The sequence below is a fragment of the Antennarius striatus genome, chromosome 11 (genome assembly GCF_040054535.1).
Source record: "Antennarius striatus isolate MH-2024 chromosome 11, ASM4005453v1, whole genome shotgun sequence".
Taxonomy (NCBI): Eukaryota; Metazoa; Chordata; class Actinopteri; order Lophiiformes; family Antennariidae; genus Antennarius; species Antennarius striatus.
The window spans coordinates 4,671,481-4,689,882 of NC_090786.1; the positions used below are offsets into that span (position 1 = coordinate 4,671,481).

At 40.9% G+C, this 18,402-nt stretch overlaps 2 protein-coding genes across 2 annotated transcripts in view; both read right to left on the bottom strand.

Moving 5' to 3' along the window:
* Positions 1-19: 19 nt before the first annotated feature.
* On the bottom strand, positions 20-6,601 carry ddx43 (DEAD (Asp-Glu-Ala-Asp) box polypeptide 43). The gene is made up of 16 exons (XM_068327826.1): positions 6,277-6,601; positions 5,942-5,997; positions 5,476-5,593; positions 4,539-4,691; positions 4,224-4,305; positions 3,856-4,015; positions 3,235-3,353; positions 2,961-3,071; positions 2,728-2,869; positions 2,463-2,563; positions 2,124-2,211; positions 1,517-1,644; positions 1,244-1,353; positions 1,008-1,146; positions 826-913; positions 20-595 (listed from the first exon to the last, which is right to left on the bottom strand). The coding sequence occupies exons 1-16, from the start codon at positions 6,599-6,601 to the stop codon at positions 407-409; spliced, it is 2,109 nt and encodes a 702-aa protein (XP_068183927.1). The 3' UTR covers positions 20-406.
* Positions 6,602-6,970: 369 nt separating this feature from the next.
* The window catches only part of kcnq5a (potassium voltage-gated channel, KQT-like subfamily, member 5a), a 63,164-nt gene continuing 51,732 nt past the window's right edge, over positions 6,971-18,402 (bottom strand). The window contains exons 12-14 of the mRNA XM_068327423.1: positions 15,930-16,061; positions 11,250-11,376; positions 6,971-11,100 (exon numbers count right to left, since the gene is read on the bottom strand). Coding sequence (XP_068183524.1) covers positions 10,093-11,100; positions 11,250-11,376; positions 15,930-16,061 — 1,267 coding nt within the window. The 3' untranslated portion in view covers positions 6,971-10,092. The remainder of the gene's footprint in view (positions 11,101-11,249; positions 11,377-15,929; positions 16,062-18,402) is intronic.

Here is an 18,402-nt window from a genome sequence, read left to right on the forward strand (position 1 = left end):
TGTGATATTTAATGCAGTTCTAGTTGGTGAGGTGCCGCAGAACAAAACTCAAAATTCCGCATTTTAAACATTATTAAAAACAGGATGACAACAAACCCGAGTTACAACTCTGTCAAATGACAACAGACATTAATCCCAACGACAACAAAAAAAAAATCAAAGAAAATCAAATGACAAAAGAGGGACTGAAAAGAAATGACAATCAGGCAGGTGTCATGTGGGATCAGGCTCAAACCTGCCAGGAGAGAAAAAGCAAGAAAATTTACAATTATCTTCATTTGTAACCAAATCAGAACATCAATAAATTCCATTACAGCAAATTAAAATTCGGGATTTCCTGACTGATTTTCCATATGAACATAAAGTTTTCATACTTCAGATGTGTGCATGAAACCTTTCGTAACTGTTAGAACCACCATCCTTGGTCTTGACTCCTGCCTCCTCTTCCAGAGTTTCTCCCCCCCCGTCCTCCTCCTCCTTCTCTTCCTCCTCCACCTCTTCTTCCTGCCCTTCCTTCCCTTGGGTTGTTAATCTCCTTCTCTCTCAGGTGCTTCTCGTATCTCTCTGCCATCAGTACCAGTTCCTCAGGCACATCCTGCAACAGGATTCACCAGAGAAATTACTTAGGTTTTATTACTCTGCTTCACAATGTAAAAATCTGTAGACAAGAAATCATCTTCAGGCTGAAAATCTTTCCTGGGAACTACGAACTCTTCATTCCGGCTGATTCACTAACAATTAGAAACCTTATTGGTCTATCTGCCACAGAAACACTGAATATTTGATGTGTAGTTTCACATCTAATCCACTTCCTGTCCGACTGACCTGTCCTGCTCGCTCCAAGATGTGAATCAACTCAGGGGCCATCCTCCAGTCTTCTCTTGTTACCAGGGTAACAGCAGCGCCCAAACGTCTGGAATGCAAATGCATAAACGTCACAGAGTAACACAAGAGAAGCAGTGATTTTAAAACCATACCACTCCCGGAGAAAGCAAGGATGCGCTCACCCTGCTCGGCCAGTGCGGCCTACCCGATGGACGTACTCCTCTATGTTACGTGGGAAGTCATAGTTAAAGACATGTGTGATGTCGTGGACGTCCAACCCCCGAGACGCCAAGTCGGTGGCGATTAAGATGCGAACTCGACCTGGAAGAGAATAAAACACCAGTCAGAATTTAAAAACGACATTTCAGCTTCCTGTGCCAATCACTTTTAAATCCATCTATTCCTTCCTGGTACGTACTCTCTTTAAAGTCCTCGAGGGCTCCTTCACGGTCACACTGCTCATGGTCGCCATGGAGAGAGCGCACAGACAGACCTTGCAGACACATGTCACTAGTCAGGTCATCAGCCCTGCGATTCCACATAAACCCACACACACATCCACAGCAGCAAAGCAGTGACAACGTCAATGTGTGCTTATCGGTTTATTAGCAATAGGACTTGTTTACCAGTCAGTAGCATTTTTAGTCCCTTATTTATAAGCCAAACATTTATTGACTGACTTCAGACTTACATAAGTTTCTTGCCAACGAAGATCAGGACTTTATCCTGAGGCGCCATGTTACTGATGAAGTCATATATATAAGATTTTTTCTCCTCTTCAAGCACAACCACCACCATCTGGTGCACCGTGTCCACCGCCTAGGACCCAGAGAGAGACATTTGAACAAATCCACTTGTGATGACACCAAGTTTCTGCAACACCGTGTGTGCATTTACCCTGTTTGTCACAAAAACACCAGGAAGAGATGAGTGAGTAAAAGCATTATGATAGTGCATAGCGACTGCTTGCTAACATAACAGGTAGAGAGACATTACATACATTCCAACCACAGTATCCTTTCTGGCAGAGATTTCAAAGGCAGCAGAGGAATTATCACATTGCTAAAACTGCATGTGTGGCATCAGAAGATACAGTTGGTTTATCACATTCGCACCACAAACTGTTACTAGAGGTGATTCCAAGCGGCTCTATTTCAGCAATCTGTGTGTGAGACGGCTGTTTTCTTATACATACGCATCTTAAGAACAAAGCATGACCATATATTTGAGATTTCCATCAAGGAAATTGATTTTGTTCATTTCCCAGTCAACATCGAATTAATGAAACTTCTACTTACCGCTAAGTCCAAAGTACCAACATAAACCATCATTGGATTCTTCAAGTACGATTTGGACAATCGTCTCACACCATCAGGCCAAGTAGCACTGAAACACAGTTGTTTAATTCTACAGTATCTCCCTGAAGCAAGTAAAAAAGTCTTCACAACTTTTAAGCTTTCTAAGGAACATTTAAACAAAAATAAAAGGTGTTAATTTACTTTGAAAAGATCCATTATTTCCTCGTATGGTCCTTTCCTTCATTCATTTCCATAATTATTAGTATTTGAAAGGCAACTCCCTTAAAAATCCTGGAAACACTGACAAAACGCTGGTGCATCATGTGACCCGGCTCTTACCTGGTCATGACTGTCTGCCGGTCTGGGCGGATGTCTAGGAGGATCTTCAGAATCTGGGGTTCGAAGCCCATATCTAACATTCGATCAGCCTCATCCAGCACCTTGTCGTAGCGATCAGAGGGTCGGGGTTACTCCCACACACAACGCGTACGAGAAACTACCCCTTTCTGGCCGTAGTAACAGTAACACTTTCTGTTACTGTTAAAATAACAGTAACAATGTTCTTGTGTGGAGTCACACAAACATGAGCTGATAAATGACTCACCAAGTAGGTGATGGAGCGTAGATTGATGAAGTCATTCATCTGTAGGTCATTCAATCGGCCTGGTGTGGCAATCACTATGTCCACCCCGTCCCTCACCATGTTGATCTGGCCTCTCCTGTCCCCTCCACCATAGATACAGATACTGACAGGAGGATAAAGAGGCAGCAGTTAAAGATCACGCTGCTTCTACATCAAAATCAAATCCTACTGCCGATAATAAAAGGCTGCTGGACCTTGTGTAGTTTTTGTATCTGTACTTCTTGCATTCAGTTTCAATCTGCAGGGCCAGCTCTCTGGTGGGAGTCAACACCAACATGCCCGGACCGTCCTGCTCAGCTCTAAGTCTATCAAGTAAGGTAGGGTGAAAAGAATGTTTCTGAGAAATAGAGCAACAATTATCAAAGCTGCAGAACCCGTGAGGCAATGAGAACAGGCAGCAATTTGCTTCAAGGGACATCAACATCATCCGGAAAAGACAACATGTGCTGAAACAAGTTCTGGACTCACACAGGCTGTCCATCCATGTGGATGAACCCTGGAAGCAGGTAAGCCAGGGTTTTTCCTGTTCCTGTCTGAGCAATGGCTATCAGATCCTCCCCGCTCAGCAACACGGGCCAGGCCTGAGACTGATGAAAAGAATGCAAACACAATAATACACTTCTACAAACACAAAGATAGCAAGACATAAGTGACAAAAGGAGGACTTTATTTTCTAATCCTCCTGATTTGTTTTTACAGTAGGACAAAAAAAGGAGCAGCTCCTGACATCCACTAGAGGGGGCTATGAGCATAGAACATGGAGTAACCCAACTCTGAATTGGAAGCAACAGCCACCACTGTAAAGCAATGAAACAAACAACTGTTGTAAATGCTATTGACTTAACTCTTACTTACATATTGATTCTCCTAAAATACAAATAGGCTCTGTTTTCATATATCATCTGCTGGATATGGACATGACAACACCCAACATTACAATCTATGCTGCACCATCGTCTGTTGCATCCGTTGTAGTCATAGCGACTTCAACACTGAAGATAAAATGAACAGTTCCGATGCGTTTGGCTGCAACACTTGATGGGTTGACTGACTGAGCTGAGCTGAAGGCGTCCATCTGCCGGGTCATACCTGGATGGGGGTCGGTTTGACAAAGCCGACTCGCTCAATGTTATCCATGATCTCTGGATAAAGCTCAAAGGCTTCCAAAAAAGTTCTGCAAGGGTTGGGAATGAGCCGCGTCTCCCCCTCCTCCTTCAGGTCTTCCACAAAGATATTGTTGTTCTCCTTCCTGTGAAAGAATATAACACAGACAAGAAAACCAAATGAGCAAGGACACAACAATTCCTACGTTCATGTAGAGCTGGGAGAAACGATTGGAAAGATTCTCATCAAAAAGATGCACCAAAACAAAAAAACAACAACTATAAAAACAAGAAAGGGCCAAAAACATTGACAAATAGAACTTTTTTTTAGATACTTGACACATGTGTGATTACCTCCATTCAATCACTTCCTCTACTGTCATTGTGGACACGCTCTCTGCCTCAGTGTAAAACTTCTTCTTTATGGGTGGGAGGTCTGACAGCAATGCAAAAACGACAGAAATTATTGAAATCCGAGATAAAATGCCTTTACAAATAGAATTCTGGAACAAAATGTCAAAGCTGAATTTTCATAGTAAGTTAATAAAGTTAGGTTAAGCCTTTGATGGTGAATCTAACATGAAATAATAATCACAAAATTAAAGACAGCACCTCAACTTAAGAGCATTTACATTCAAGCACACCTGAAGTGACCAACTACACCCTCACCCTTCCACTTGAGCTCCTGGTACTTCTCCTTGTTCTCCCGGATTTCTTTCCAGTCTATGGTCGGACGAGGCGGCACCACGGTCGCAGCCTGTAACTGTTTCTCAGACCAGACCGAGCCATCCCCTCCTTCATGATTGATCCCTCTACGAGTACCTGAGGAACAGATCACTATAACACACTAAGAGCCTTTTTCATTCAGGAGTTGCAGTTTGCTTGTGTTGTCCGGAAACAAATCATTAACAAATAATAATGATTTTAAAAACCAAATTACAATGTAGATAATTCTACTTGACTAAACACTCGAAGTGTCACCTCAAACATCAACTGAAGAACAGCAATGACATGTCAGCAGTCTAATCCTTTAGGTTACCAATGCAACATTCAAAGTTAGGTCCGCTATAGGAGTTTCTGATCCCCACTTGTTGGATGGGATTGTGAATCAAGGTGTCCGATGACATGACAGAAAGAATTCCTACAACGATAAACAATTATGTTAACGAGTAAAATCATTTTTGACAGACACGAGCCTCCCTCCAGGAGAAGCACTAAAACCTTACAAAATGAGTTATTACAGGAAACATCTTCAGAAAGGAGTGCACCTACAGCTTGCAGGAGTGCACCTCCAAAGTCATGGATGAATACTTCATAATATGAGCAATAATATTTCATCATTTTGACAGTCCTCTTGAACGGTATCAATGCTACACCTATCCTTGAGCATGACTGACCTTTCTGGTTTAAACAAAGCAGACTTGAATCCATACATTCTTTCTGTACTCATTTCAGACAAATAATAACAATGAGTAATCAATCAGCAAAAGCACTTACAGTGAACATAAACTTAAGGCCTGGAGCTGCCCCTACAGGCAACTTTGGATTGGGATCAGTCACATGGTTAATACTGACTATTAAGGTCACATGGAAAACAACATCATACCACCAGAAAATCCATAGTTGCCACCGGCCACCAGGTCTTCAATCATCTCTCTGACTTTCTGCTGGGCAGCAGGGGAGCCAAAAATGACCACCTCATTTTCAAAATCTCCTTTATTTATCTAAAAAACAAGCAATCAAAGTTACACACAGAATAGACAAGTATTATTATTACCATAATTTGAAGCAGAGTCTGTATTTCTAAACATTTATTTTTGCAAACTGACAAATAACGGGATTTATTAGAAATAATCTTGCTTAATGCAATTAAATAAGTAATGAATAATGCCAATTAAATAAATAATGAAACATGACGTAATTCAATTCAATTTACAAGAATTTACTTTTCAAGTAACAGACTTAGAAAACAGGCTAATTCCTACCAAAGCATAAACTCGCTAACATTTGTAAGTGTACTTTATAATAACACCCGGACCAAAAACTGTATGTATTGATATGCCTTGACTCGCCTTGATTCTTGTATTGGTGCTCTCTTCAAGTTCACGAATTTTGGCTCCTCCGCGACCTTTAACGTGACAGGAAAAAAAACGTTTTTCAGAGTCCGAAGAAACTTCGCACATTGCTAGTCACGTATAAATAACATCCAGAGTCCTGTCAATGAAATGACTCCACAAATAGATTATAAATGATGACAAACCAAGCTAACAAGTTAGCTGATCTATTAGCGTTGATTACGCTAGCTAATAGCGACGTCCTGTGAGATGTAGCTAGCGTAAGTCGACAAAAAAGTACGCTAAATTTAAATATCCTCTAAATTTAAAATTATTGCGTGAAAAAAACCCACCTATTATCCTTCCGACGACGGAATTTTCCACAGTGATTGTTACTGGCGGGGAAAAGCCTGACTTTCCATCGCCTCGTCCTGTGCTCCGGGGACGCGGCCATCCTTCGCCCCCTCCTCGCGGAAATCGCCGTTCAGGTCCGTCGCCTTTACGATCAGCTTTGACGTCGTGCGAACTCCCAAACTTGCTTCCGTTTCTTACCCCAAAACATACCCCTTCTCTCTTGCGATCATTATGAAGACATGTCCGTTCACCGTGAGCTGATTTGGCGGCTGGTTTCTGGATGTCAACCTCGGCAGCATCGGACTCGTCTTCCCAGTCAGACATTGCAAATTTTGGCACGCGCCTGACCGCGAGCCGTACTTTCTGCTAATTTGTCTATCATGAGCATGTCACCTTCACGACCATCGGTACACTTAAACATTCAATATTTCTATATAGTTTGACCGGATATATCATACCTTCTGATAAATACCACATACTTAAATAATAAAGTTATATATAAATGTATGTAATTTTAGCATAATAATTCATATGAGTTACCAAAATAATCAATTATTGGATATTAAACCTTTTAAATACGTTATCTAGGACATTGACTGTGTAAAATCCAATGTTCATAAATGCACCACATTCTCCCGTGATCAATTTTATGACATTTCATTCAAAAAAGACACGACAATAAAACCATTTAGTTAACTTGTACTTTATTAATGAAGAATAAAATCATTCTTTGCATTTCTCATCCAGAGAAGTTACTGTGCATTTTAATAAATTAATATAAAAGAAATAATGTTGACATTATCAAGCTTTAAGGCCAGTTGTGTTCAAGAAGTAAAGAAATGGTAGGCCTAATATTGGCCATTCAAACCATACAAAGTCTGCAGCTCATGCTGCACGACTTCAGGGAAATCAGATGCCTGACCCAAAATGATAAACTTTGCTTTGACCAGAATGCTCTGAAGTCTGTTGAAAAGCCAAACCTTTTTAGCCATGTGCATAAAAAAAACTTATGATTTTGTCATATGCAAGAAAGGCACCCTGAAGGACATTTCAGATTGCAAAAAATGGGCATTTATCTGGGAAATAATCCATTCAGCATCCCAACTTCTGACTCCATTGGTTTTTCTTATTATTGATTATTAGTACACTATGACAAAATGTTTTGGCTGGGCTTTTTTCATAAGCAGCAAAACTCCTGTCAATTTCTAAACCAAATCTATTCCAATTCTTTTGCATTACACTTTACCATGTCACATTTTCAGGCTCCACAAACTCGCCATCAATAACTGTCATTTTTCATCATATCCCACCTTCTGCATGGCTGTAAAATATTTCTCAATCAATTACAATTGTAATTTTGTTAGAGGGTAATATTTGTTATATTATGCAACAGAATTTTAATCTGCTAAACAAAGCACTTACTCACCATTCAAAACAAAGGGAATATCAATGATCCATTACACATTAAAACGCATTGCTTTTAAGACTATTCTCTTAAGACATAAACATGCAAAAAAAATTAAAATTGCTAACAAAAATGAAGCTGGCTGACATTGTGCATAATTCAAGTGTAGTTTTAAGAGCGCAATTGAAGACACTTGCGACACATCAATTTTCAAAAGCCTGCTCATGAATCTTTTCTATAAGAACATGAACTAAATGCATTCAAAACATAACTTTTTTCCACTTTTCATTTTATGGAAATTATGACCGCTCTAAATTGTACCTGTAATGCATGCAGTAAGGAGGAAGTGTATACTAATTCAGTGTTGTGGTAAAATATAAATGTTTGTTCAGTTCAAAAGGAGAGATTTGGAAGAACATAAATTACCTACATTTTAATCCCAACCTTCAGTGAGATTTTATTTCTCTGTGTCAGATGGATGCAAAAAATCCAGAAGTCTATGGAAATATTATTAATGTTTGGTACCAAAGGGAACATTTTATTTCTTTCAACTCTCCTCTATTTAACTATGTGAACATATAATTTTTGACATAGTCAGCAGTGGAATGGACAAATGGATAAAGTAACGACATAAATACAACAGTGTACAGTATCTTGTTATCACGGGTTCCTCAAGTAAATCCACACTAGCCAGCTATGTTATAAATGGTACCTGTGCATTGCACAATTCGCCCAGTAACACTAACGCTACACCTAGTGTTGCTCTGGACTGGGAGGAGGGATAAAGGTCAGTCCAGCAGCCTTCAATCATTATCGATATACATCGTGCAACATCGCCCAGTAAAAAATTAGGGTTTGTCAAAGAGCATTGAATGGCCTTAATTATATTAGTCATAAAATTTAATATGTGGGTTATCTATACAAAATGAATGTTTTTAACTACGTTCAAATTAGATCACATTAGAATAATAATAATGTTCATCAAGGTAGACTCAGTTCATACCTTTTTGTTCAAGATCTGGAGCAAATATTATTTTAACATGCAAAAGGACGTCCACGCCACAAGCAAGAGCAAGAGCTTTTGATTTTTATGTATCTTAACAGCTTAGACATGCAGCATCTCGTGATTGATGACCCTCAACCAGGCCGGGCTGTTCTCCAAACCAAGACGGACATGGATATTTATGCTAAGGCCATTTTCTCAGTTTTGTCGCATCCAATTTCACTGACATCTTAGTGGGAGGTGGAGCTAAAATGACTAGGATGAGATGACTGCGGTCAGAATGCTTGACCTTCAAGTCACACACACTTCAGCTAGTCCGACCACGTCCCTACCTGGGTGCATTAAAAGGGTGGATTTTGCAGCCTTGCAGTATGTGAGTCATTCATCGGTTTATTTCAAGCTGTTCCCATCCCATCAGACCTTGCCCACTATCGATCATTCATGCATTGTTTTTTAGATACGGTTCATGCAGTGATATTTTACAGTTCCAAATGAAGGAGCGACTTTCTTCTTCAAACAGAAGCAAATACGTCTGTTTTAACTCTTTGTCAGGTTGGATCTTCTCAAAGAACTCAGAGGTTGCGGTTGGAGGTCGGATGGCAGCATGTTTTTCAGTGTGCACATGTATATTTACATGCTGATGTGATCATGAGAAGCAGGCTTGTTTGTGGTATTTTTGACTTTTGTTACAACTTTTAGCGGCATATGGCATCTTCTTCATTGTTTTTTTTTTTAACTTGCTTGTCAATAGAATATCTCTTTATTTGTATTTTGAAAAGTTAGATTCATGCAGTGAACCCAAGGGAGGATCTCTGATGTGGGGCTCAACTCATATAAGTCCAAATATAGGATTAATGGACATTTCAGAAAAAAATAACAGCTATTTTTGTCCTAATCCAAATGGTTTGATGTGCCTCTACGCTCTAATGTCAAGTAGGCAGGTGTCTTCTCACAGTTAATATTCCTTCCTTCCTCTATCTTCTTGTATGAAAAAAGTGACATTTTGTGTAGAGTTACTGAAATGTAACATTCATGAATTCTTTGGATAAAGATCAACGTGATCCCTCTTAAAGGAAACATTTGTGTATTTGCGTACCGTTTGTGGGTTTTGTCTGACATGATTATGACCACTTTCATAAATATGTTCTTCATCGTTATACCTCTGATTTCATCATCGCTGTAACAATTTCTTGCCTCCTGGTAAAAATCATACAACATAATAAAATCTGTATAAAAGTGGACATAATTACGTTACAGAGAATTTTAACATTGTCTGTCAATATTCAAGGCATCGGACATTTTGCAAAATAATCTGTACACAGTCCTGTAAAAACAATGTAAAGTGGCTTCCTCAACGATGGTGTGTAAATATAATATGCAAGCGTGTGTGTGGATGTGTGTGTGGAGTTATGTCAGCTGTATGTGTGGGGACTGATTCAGAAACTCCGAGGTTCCCCTGGGGTGACGTTGAGTACCCTCTACATTCTGTAAAAGAGCATCTCCTGCCTCTTGGGATAGAAAGTTGAAATGTTCTTCCTCCGGCTCTACTTTGCAGTCACTAATGAAGAGTTCTGCTCTGTCCCAGTTGCTAAGGACCCCGTGGGCGTTGCCACGGTCACTGCTGTCGCTCAGATCAGGGGTACGGTTGATCAAAGGCTGGCTGAGATTGTGCGCTGAGAAGGACTTCCCAATATTTCCTCCCCAGTCAGGAGAAATCTCATCTTGGCTGGATGAGAGGAGCAGCAGGGGATCCACTTCCAGGCTCATGTGCCTCCTCCAGACCCCCTCTGGTTTCAAGCTCGGCTTCTGCCGCAACTGCACCCTTTCTTGGGCAACGCCCGCCCTACTGCCCCCTTCCTGATTGACATCAACGCTAGACCCAACAACGACATACGGGCCCAGGCTTCCGTCATTCACCGGCACGCCATCTGTCCTGTCATCTCTGACGGGGTCAGCGGGGTATCGGTGGTGGGAGGGGTGCATTATGGGGGGCAGCTGGAGGGTAAACCCTCCGCTTGCGTTGGTTGGAGGCGGCAGGTCAGGGAAGTCTGCTCTTTTGGTTGGGTAGGGGCTATCGGGAGGCAGCAGGGGTGATGGAGAGAGCGAGGCTGTGGACGGGGGGTAAGATGGAGGCGCCGAGTCTGGGGGGCCATCATCATCTGCCGGTGCCAGGATGAGGCGAAGGCCTCTCGGGTTGGCGCCGCTGTTATTTCCTCCACCTCCGATAGGATCCCCTTCCTGGGGAGAGGGCAGATCCCTGCTCATGATAGACCCCTGGTAGTCCAGGTTGTGATGCTGGTGGTTGTCCAGCTCGAACAGGGGCAGGGAGGACAGGGTGAGCGCCGAGGAGCCTTTCTGTAGAACCTGGCGGTAAATGTCCAACAAAGAGTCCAACTTGGATTCAATAGAAGTCACCTGGGATTACGAGAGAAGAAGCAGAGTGGTAGGTGGGCAAAGGGAACCGAAATCCTGGCCGAACCAGGTTCCATCTTTAACATTACAATTAACACAAATGCATTTAAATGAATAACATTGATGGAGTTTTTTTTATCTCCTCCACCCACCTGTCTCTCCACCTTACACACACGTCCCAGCATGCTCATGCCCTCCAGAGCTTCTCCATCTGGGTTCAGTTTGTCTCTTATTTTCTTATCCACAGGAATCTGGCCCTTTCCCAGAATCTGATCCACTCTATTACACACACACACGCACGCACACACACACACACACACACACACACACACACACACACACACACACACACACACACACACACACACACACACACACACACACACACACACACACACACACACACACACACACACACACATACATCGGTGTTAAAAAACAATGGTGTTGTTATTTAAGCAGAACTCTCAGTCTTCATTTTCAAGCCATCCCACGTCAGGGTGCAAATCTAAAGCAGCAGTCGGGTGTTAAGAGTTCAGGTTAGTAAAACACACGACACACATGGGAGACATGTTTCCCTCCATGTCTCCCAAATAATTGGTTTTCCAGGATCATGGGAAAACAGCATATTCAGATTGGATTTCATGTTACATGGCACGCATGGGTTTCACGGCTTCTCAGACCTGATATATAAATATTGTCAGAGTGCAAAATTTCATAACGAAAACCAAAAAGGTTCACGTTGCACAAGTCATAAGGAAACGGAATCGAAGCAGAAGCTGTTTGGACTCTCAATCTTAAAAGCAGGTTATTAAATATATTCTAAGCAGAGACATACTGTACTTGTACTGGAGATTTGTTTTGAAAACTTAAATGCTGCATTCAAATTTCCACTGAATCACTTGGCAGCATTACAGGAATTGATGACACAGAATCAGGGATGAGTCAGCTTTCAATAAATACAATCAATAAAAAAAATAAATTTTGGTTTTGGAAATGAGAATATTATTGAATGACTTGTAAATCATACATATTTTTTATTTGTTTCATACTTCTAAGTCTTGTTTTTTTTATATCTTTTTTAGCTTTGTTAATTTTTATCTTTTGTAATTAAATACTGTATTAACAAATCTATTTATTACTTCAGTTTTTTTAAATTTATGTTTTACATGTTTATTAGTGTTTGATAACCTTTTCATGATTTCTTTTTAGGGATTCACTCGAGGTAAAAATTCAAATATTGTTTGACTTCTATTTATTTTTTCTTTTAAAATATCTGAAAAATGTTTTCAGTCCATATTTACCGTATGTGACATACAACGATGTTGTGAATTTAAATTTGATCAAACTGAATTTCCTGTACAAAATACAAACTACGTGTATTAATTCTGTTTGATCGTTGGTTTTGTAACACTTGAGGTGGATGTGTTCAAAATCTCAAAATTTTAAAAATATTCAGGTTCCATTGTCATTATTAATATACAGTAAAAGGAATGAAAAATGTTTTTAATCTGGTTGCATAATTCAGATTACCTGAAATGTAAATAATACATATGCATTACTACCCAAACCTGGTAAGAGCACTGAATTAGTCACATTAATCTAGTTTATATATCTCTAACATGCATCTGGTCAGTGGAAGCCAACACCTACACAAACACCAACACAACAGCACACAAGCTGACAACAGTCACACACAACTACGACTCCCATTTCTGGGAAAGGGAAAAAGTTCGTTAGACATCAAAAATACAAACATTTGTGTCCATCACACTCAGATACACTTAACATGTTAGAAAAATACAGTGGTACCTCTACTTACGAATGTCTCTACATACGAAACTTTCTACTTACGAAACGCCTCAACAGGAAAATATTGCCTCTAGTTACGAAAGAAATTTCGAGTTACGAAAGGTAAAAATACAGTATGGGCCGCTATTCGCAGCTCCCAAAGGTTCCTGAAAGCAACATTCTTATAGCTGCTCTGTCATTGGCTATTACCTAGCATCCTGGCATCCCATTGGCTAAGGGGGACCTCTGTGTGTAGCTAGATAGGACTCTATGCAGCGTCCTTGTCATTCTGCCCTCGACCCGTGACGTGTTCTGATAGTTTTACGTAAATATATTAACTTTTAGAGTATTCACTAAGGACCCCAAGAAAGTTACGGAGAAAAGAGGAAAAGAATGGACGAAGAAAAAAGTTTTTCTGTCCGTACAAACAAAGCAAGAGATCATAGAAAAGCATGAGACGGGGATGCGTTTGGTTGATCTCGCCAAAGAATATGGCCGTAATGCATCTACAATCACCACGTTATTAAAACAAGAGGGAGTTTAAGGAGTTTAAGGCGTCATGTGGGTGGATGGAGAGGTTCAGAAGGAGGACTGGAATTCACTCTGTTGTTCGGCATCGTGAGGCAAGAACTCATGAACCAAAGAGGGGAAAAAACAATAGGGACAGCAGTTAAAAGGTAAATGACCATCATTTTTATTCTTTATTCTTTGTGTTTTACATTATGCAAATCTCTCATTTATTGTGTAATAATGTAAGTGTAATATGTATTTGTTACATGTTTTGATGCATTTTTATGTTTTATAAAACATTTATGTCTGAATTTTAGGGGCCTTGGAACAGATTAGGGCATTTGCATGGAAAACGCGTCTCTACTTACTTTTTACTTATGAGATTTCTTCCAGAACCAATTAATTTCGTAAGTAGAGGTACCACTGTAATTTTCAAACATTTAATGCAAACCCAGACTAGCTAGTTCTGTACAACTACATTAAAATTACAACTCTTTGCATCCCTACAGGCACGCCTGTTCGCATGTGTGATCTCACACCCAGCCAGGCGCTCTCAGGAGATGCAAAGGACCCAATGGTTGCCATAACGACAACTCGGGGGGACAGGGGGTTTACTGCGGGATGACTTAGAATAAGTAAAACGAAAGTAACCCTGAGGCAGCGAGGTTCATCCTGCCGTTGGTGTGATAGCAGTGGAGGGCAGGGGAGGACATGTTCCTGGATCGACTACTCAGGCTGGGACCAGCTGCACTGGCCAGTCTGGAGACATGGAAAAGACTGGGTCAAATACAGCAATCTCTCTCTCCCTCTCTCTCTCTCTCTCTCTCTCTCTCTCTCTCTCTCTGTCACACACACACACACACACACACACACACACACACACACACACACACACACACACACACACACACACACACACACACACACGCACACACACACATCATGCCATGTTTTGATGTTTTACAAAAATCTTTATCTGAGTCTAATATATTTAGTCTAATATTCTCCATAGTTAATATTCATGGCAGAGCAGAAGAAAAAAACCCAGCATTCATCTAAAATTTGCCTCTAATAAACACTGATAAGCTTTAATGAAAAACAATGTCAGCCAGTCTTAAAGCACATTCATCATCGCTGATGGAGAGTTGATTTTTAAAAAAAAGATACAAACTTGAGTTTGTTCTTATGAAGTATGAACATTCAGCAGAGGATGACTTTAGTATCACAGCTCGCCAATACAAAACCAAAGCATCCGCTTCCCCTCGATCGTCAGGATATTGACATGATTGATTATATTTGGCTTTTCTATCATCCTCATAGAATTAAACTTTAATAACGGATGACTATTTTAGTTACAGCAACTGTTTATTGTTCTGTCACACTTCATAGCAGCACTCAGTGAAAGAAAACACACACACACACACACACACACACACACACACACACACACACACACACACACACACACACACACACACACACACACATATGCACTATGTTAAGGTATTTCTAACAATGATATCGCCCCAGCACTGCAATCCATCCAGCATGACACAAAGGTGAAAGATAAAAGCTAAAATTTCATTTCTTCTATTAAAAGATGCCTCGCCTGTGTGTGAGTTTCAATCTAAGACTGAACCGCAGTGCCTCCTGCTGATGTAATATTTCCACCAATAAAGTGATTACAGGCTTCAAAACCTCAATATTGGCTGCAAGCTGTCAAAGGAAATAGGAACTGAGGTAAAGCAGCAGGATTTTACCTTTTACATGTACACTAAATGCATTAAATGTGGTGCTTCTCTAGCACTGTAAAGCTTATCTTACCCATCTACAGCTTTCAGCGCTTCATTCTCAATGCATGCAATGGAGGGTCAGATCACTGTAGTTATTTTCTACCTATTAAGATACACCTGAATCAAAAATTGTGTCTGTTTTGCTTAACCTTCTTGATGGCTTCCACAGACAGACCCGGGTCAAACAGCTGTTTTTGGTCATTTTTCACTAAACTAAGAATAAGTCAAAAAAAATACTTCTTTGCTGGACACTCTTCTTGAGATTAAAGACCAGATAAAGATCATAGAATAAAAAAAAAAAGTGATTTCAAGCTGCTTGACCCGGGTTTGACCATCCCATCCATGATTTAGTTGTTAGTACGGGCGCATTGGGGGTAGCGGATCAGTCTAACCCTGGTGCGGACTGTTTCCTCCGTGCCTGGCTGTAATATAAACGCAGAGAGGGAGAGGAAAAGGTCTTGGCACGGCTGCTGAAAGCCCTCGGAGGGGGACCCACTACAGTGTCTAGTCTAGGGAGAGAGAGGGGACACATATGCAGCACAGGCACACATGTGGGAGGTGAGGCGGTGGGAAACTGGATTCAAAAGCATCATGTATGAAGTGAGAACCTCTTGGTCCAACAATGCAAGTCCTAGGTAAAGATAAACGCTCTTAATAAATAACAGATATCAACGACAACTATTAACTCTCTGATGCAGGCAGATTGAATGAGGTGTGTGTTGATGCAGTTGTACCGACCTCGTCTGGAGGCTTTTGATGCGACAGAGCATGTCCAGATGTCCTGCAGAGTATTGCTCTATGACGTCCTTCACGTCGTACGGGCGCAGCGTCTCCTTAAACTTCTTTTTTGCCACGTGGAACTTCATGATCCTATGGAAACACACACACACACACGAAGTGAACCTTGTGTTTTCAAGTGACGTTCAGATATGGAGCAAAAGACGCAGCGGCTGTTGATGGACCGAGGCATTTGTTGATCAGATAATTGTTAAATTCATCTACATGATGTTTCTATTTGCATGGTAGCATTGCAATTAGGGGAAGTGAAAAGACTTAGAGAAGACAGATGCAACAGGGTAGGACGATGGATAAGCAATAGGGCTGTAATGGCCAGAAATTACCACTAGATGGAAGCAGCAACTCTGGGAAAGCCAAATCACAACCCCCCTGATTTGTTCACCTTCTTTTGCGAATAATAACATAACACATTATCAAACAGAAATTCCGCCGAATGGGAATCCAGAGCACCTTTGTTGTGTTGTCAAATCCATAACAATCAAAAGTATTAATGGTGAAACTCGAGAGTACTCTTCCATCTCTTCATATTTGAAGAGCTGAATCACTGCTGAGTGAATAATATTGATACAGGTAAAGGGATCTGATCCATTTTTCCATTTTTCCCACTGTCTAAATGGAGACACTGACAGAGGACCCTTTGTAATAACAGCCCAGACAGGGGAAGGGTTGTCAGACCCTCAACCTGACACCCTGGGAAAGCCCTCGGCCCCGGCTGCCCACGGTGGAAGCCCTGCTGGGTGGGCAGGTCGGCCGGGGCTGGTTGTTGGTGGTGATCCAACGAGGGGAGAAACAGTGGGGGTTTTGATCGACATCACTTCACCATGAAACAAAAGCAGATTCATGTCTCGGTGAGTTTTATCTTTCTTAACCTGAAGCAAAGTGAAGACTGACTGGATGTTATCACCGAATTCTAGGAAGGGACGCGGCAGAAAATGATTTGTTTGGGTCAAGTACGTAAAGATCCGCTGGAAAATCTCACACAACTTGTCCTCTGTTACGATAGAAACGGCAAAATTCCAACTGAAAAGAATTCATGCCCTTAAGTTAGGAATAAACTAGTCGGGGATGCAGCTCAGTGGTAGAGCGCAAGCTTCCCATGTATGCTGCACCAGGCCAGGGGGTTGCTGCAGGAAGGGCATCCAGCATAAAAAACGTTGTCAAACAAATAATAGTGTTCATCTAAATGGAAAAAGGATGACAAGCTGTGGCGAACCCTAACGGGACAAACCGAAAGAGAGTTTTAGTTATAATTAAACTCTTCCTGAAGATATCAGTACAGCTAATAATCACAGATAAGGATTATTGTCATAATGAATAAAACCTTTGAAGCATATGAACAGATGTAAAGGTCAATGAAACCATTTACATGTTATTACTATTATCAATTAATGCACAAATGAATGAACTTGTATTCCTTCCCATTCATTTATTAAGTGAAATTTAATGATAGTTTTGAGTAAAAACACTCCGACTCATGGCTGGATTAGCTCTATGTGAGGATCTATCTGCCTGTTTCTCCCAGCTCTTATAAAATAAAATCAAAAACTGAACTCTTACCGACCTGCAGAGCTTTTTTTTACACGTGCATTTTTTAAAACTGAATGATAAAAGTCTTCTTTTTTTTTTTCTTCCCGCAATTAAAAATATGACAAGAACTGAGAAGAAGCAGCAGAGTGAGAGAATCAGCTGGCGCCAGTTGGATAAACATTCACTCACAGGGTGCCGGTGCCATTGTAAGAGAGCATGGTCAGCTGAAACACATACACACACACACACACATATATACACACGCACACACACATACACACACACAGTGTGCAGCGCGCCTCGATACAGATAAACCTTCAAAAGAAAAAAGATTAAAAATAAAACAAACACTATGTGCAGTCTTGTGGGAATGTATGTTTTTCACCTCCCGAGTTACATTTAGAAGTGAGTGAAGGAACGCCGGCGCTGCGCTGCCGTGTTGTATTATGTATCCTGCTCTCTCCCGGGATACAAACAGTGTTGCTGTGGGATCGATGAGGAGAGGCTTCGACCTGCAGCACACGCTCACAAATCTTAAAAAACACCACACATTTGTATCCTCAAACACCCCTCGGACAGCCAGGGGTATTTTCACACATGTTCCAATCAATAAGCAGAGCTCATAAACAGCTCGTAAAAAAAAAAAAAAAAAAAAAAAAGTATGCGGGGGTCAATCAATCGATAGGATGAACGACCCAGATCTCAGATCTTACCCACGATCATCAAACAGCCAATAATAAGTTCACCACAAGACGAGTAGCTCATATTCGGTCAGCTCGGCCTTTTCAGAGTCCGCTGACAAATGAGGAATAAATGTTAAAAAAACAAAACTACATCTGAAGTTAGAGTCACCTTAGTTTTCAGATCTTACCAAATACGCTAATCG

What these genes read in the sequence shown, in the direction of transcription:
- ddx43 (XM_068327826.1), bottom strand. Translation starts at nt 6,601, where the DNA reads ATGTCTGACTGGGAAGACGAGTCCGATGCTGCCGAGGTTGACATCCAG. An exon ending in CAACTATGGATTTTCTGGTG is followed by an intron (nt 4,692 to 5,475) that starts GTATGATGTTGT and finishes TCTGTTCCTCAG; the next exon opens with GTACTCGTAGAGGGATCAAT. An exon ending in CCTCGAGGACTTTAAAGAGA is followed by an intron (nt 1,147 to 1,243) that starts GTACGTACCAGG and finishes ATTCTCTTCCAG; the next exon opens with GTCGAGTTCGCATCTTAATC.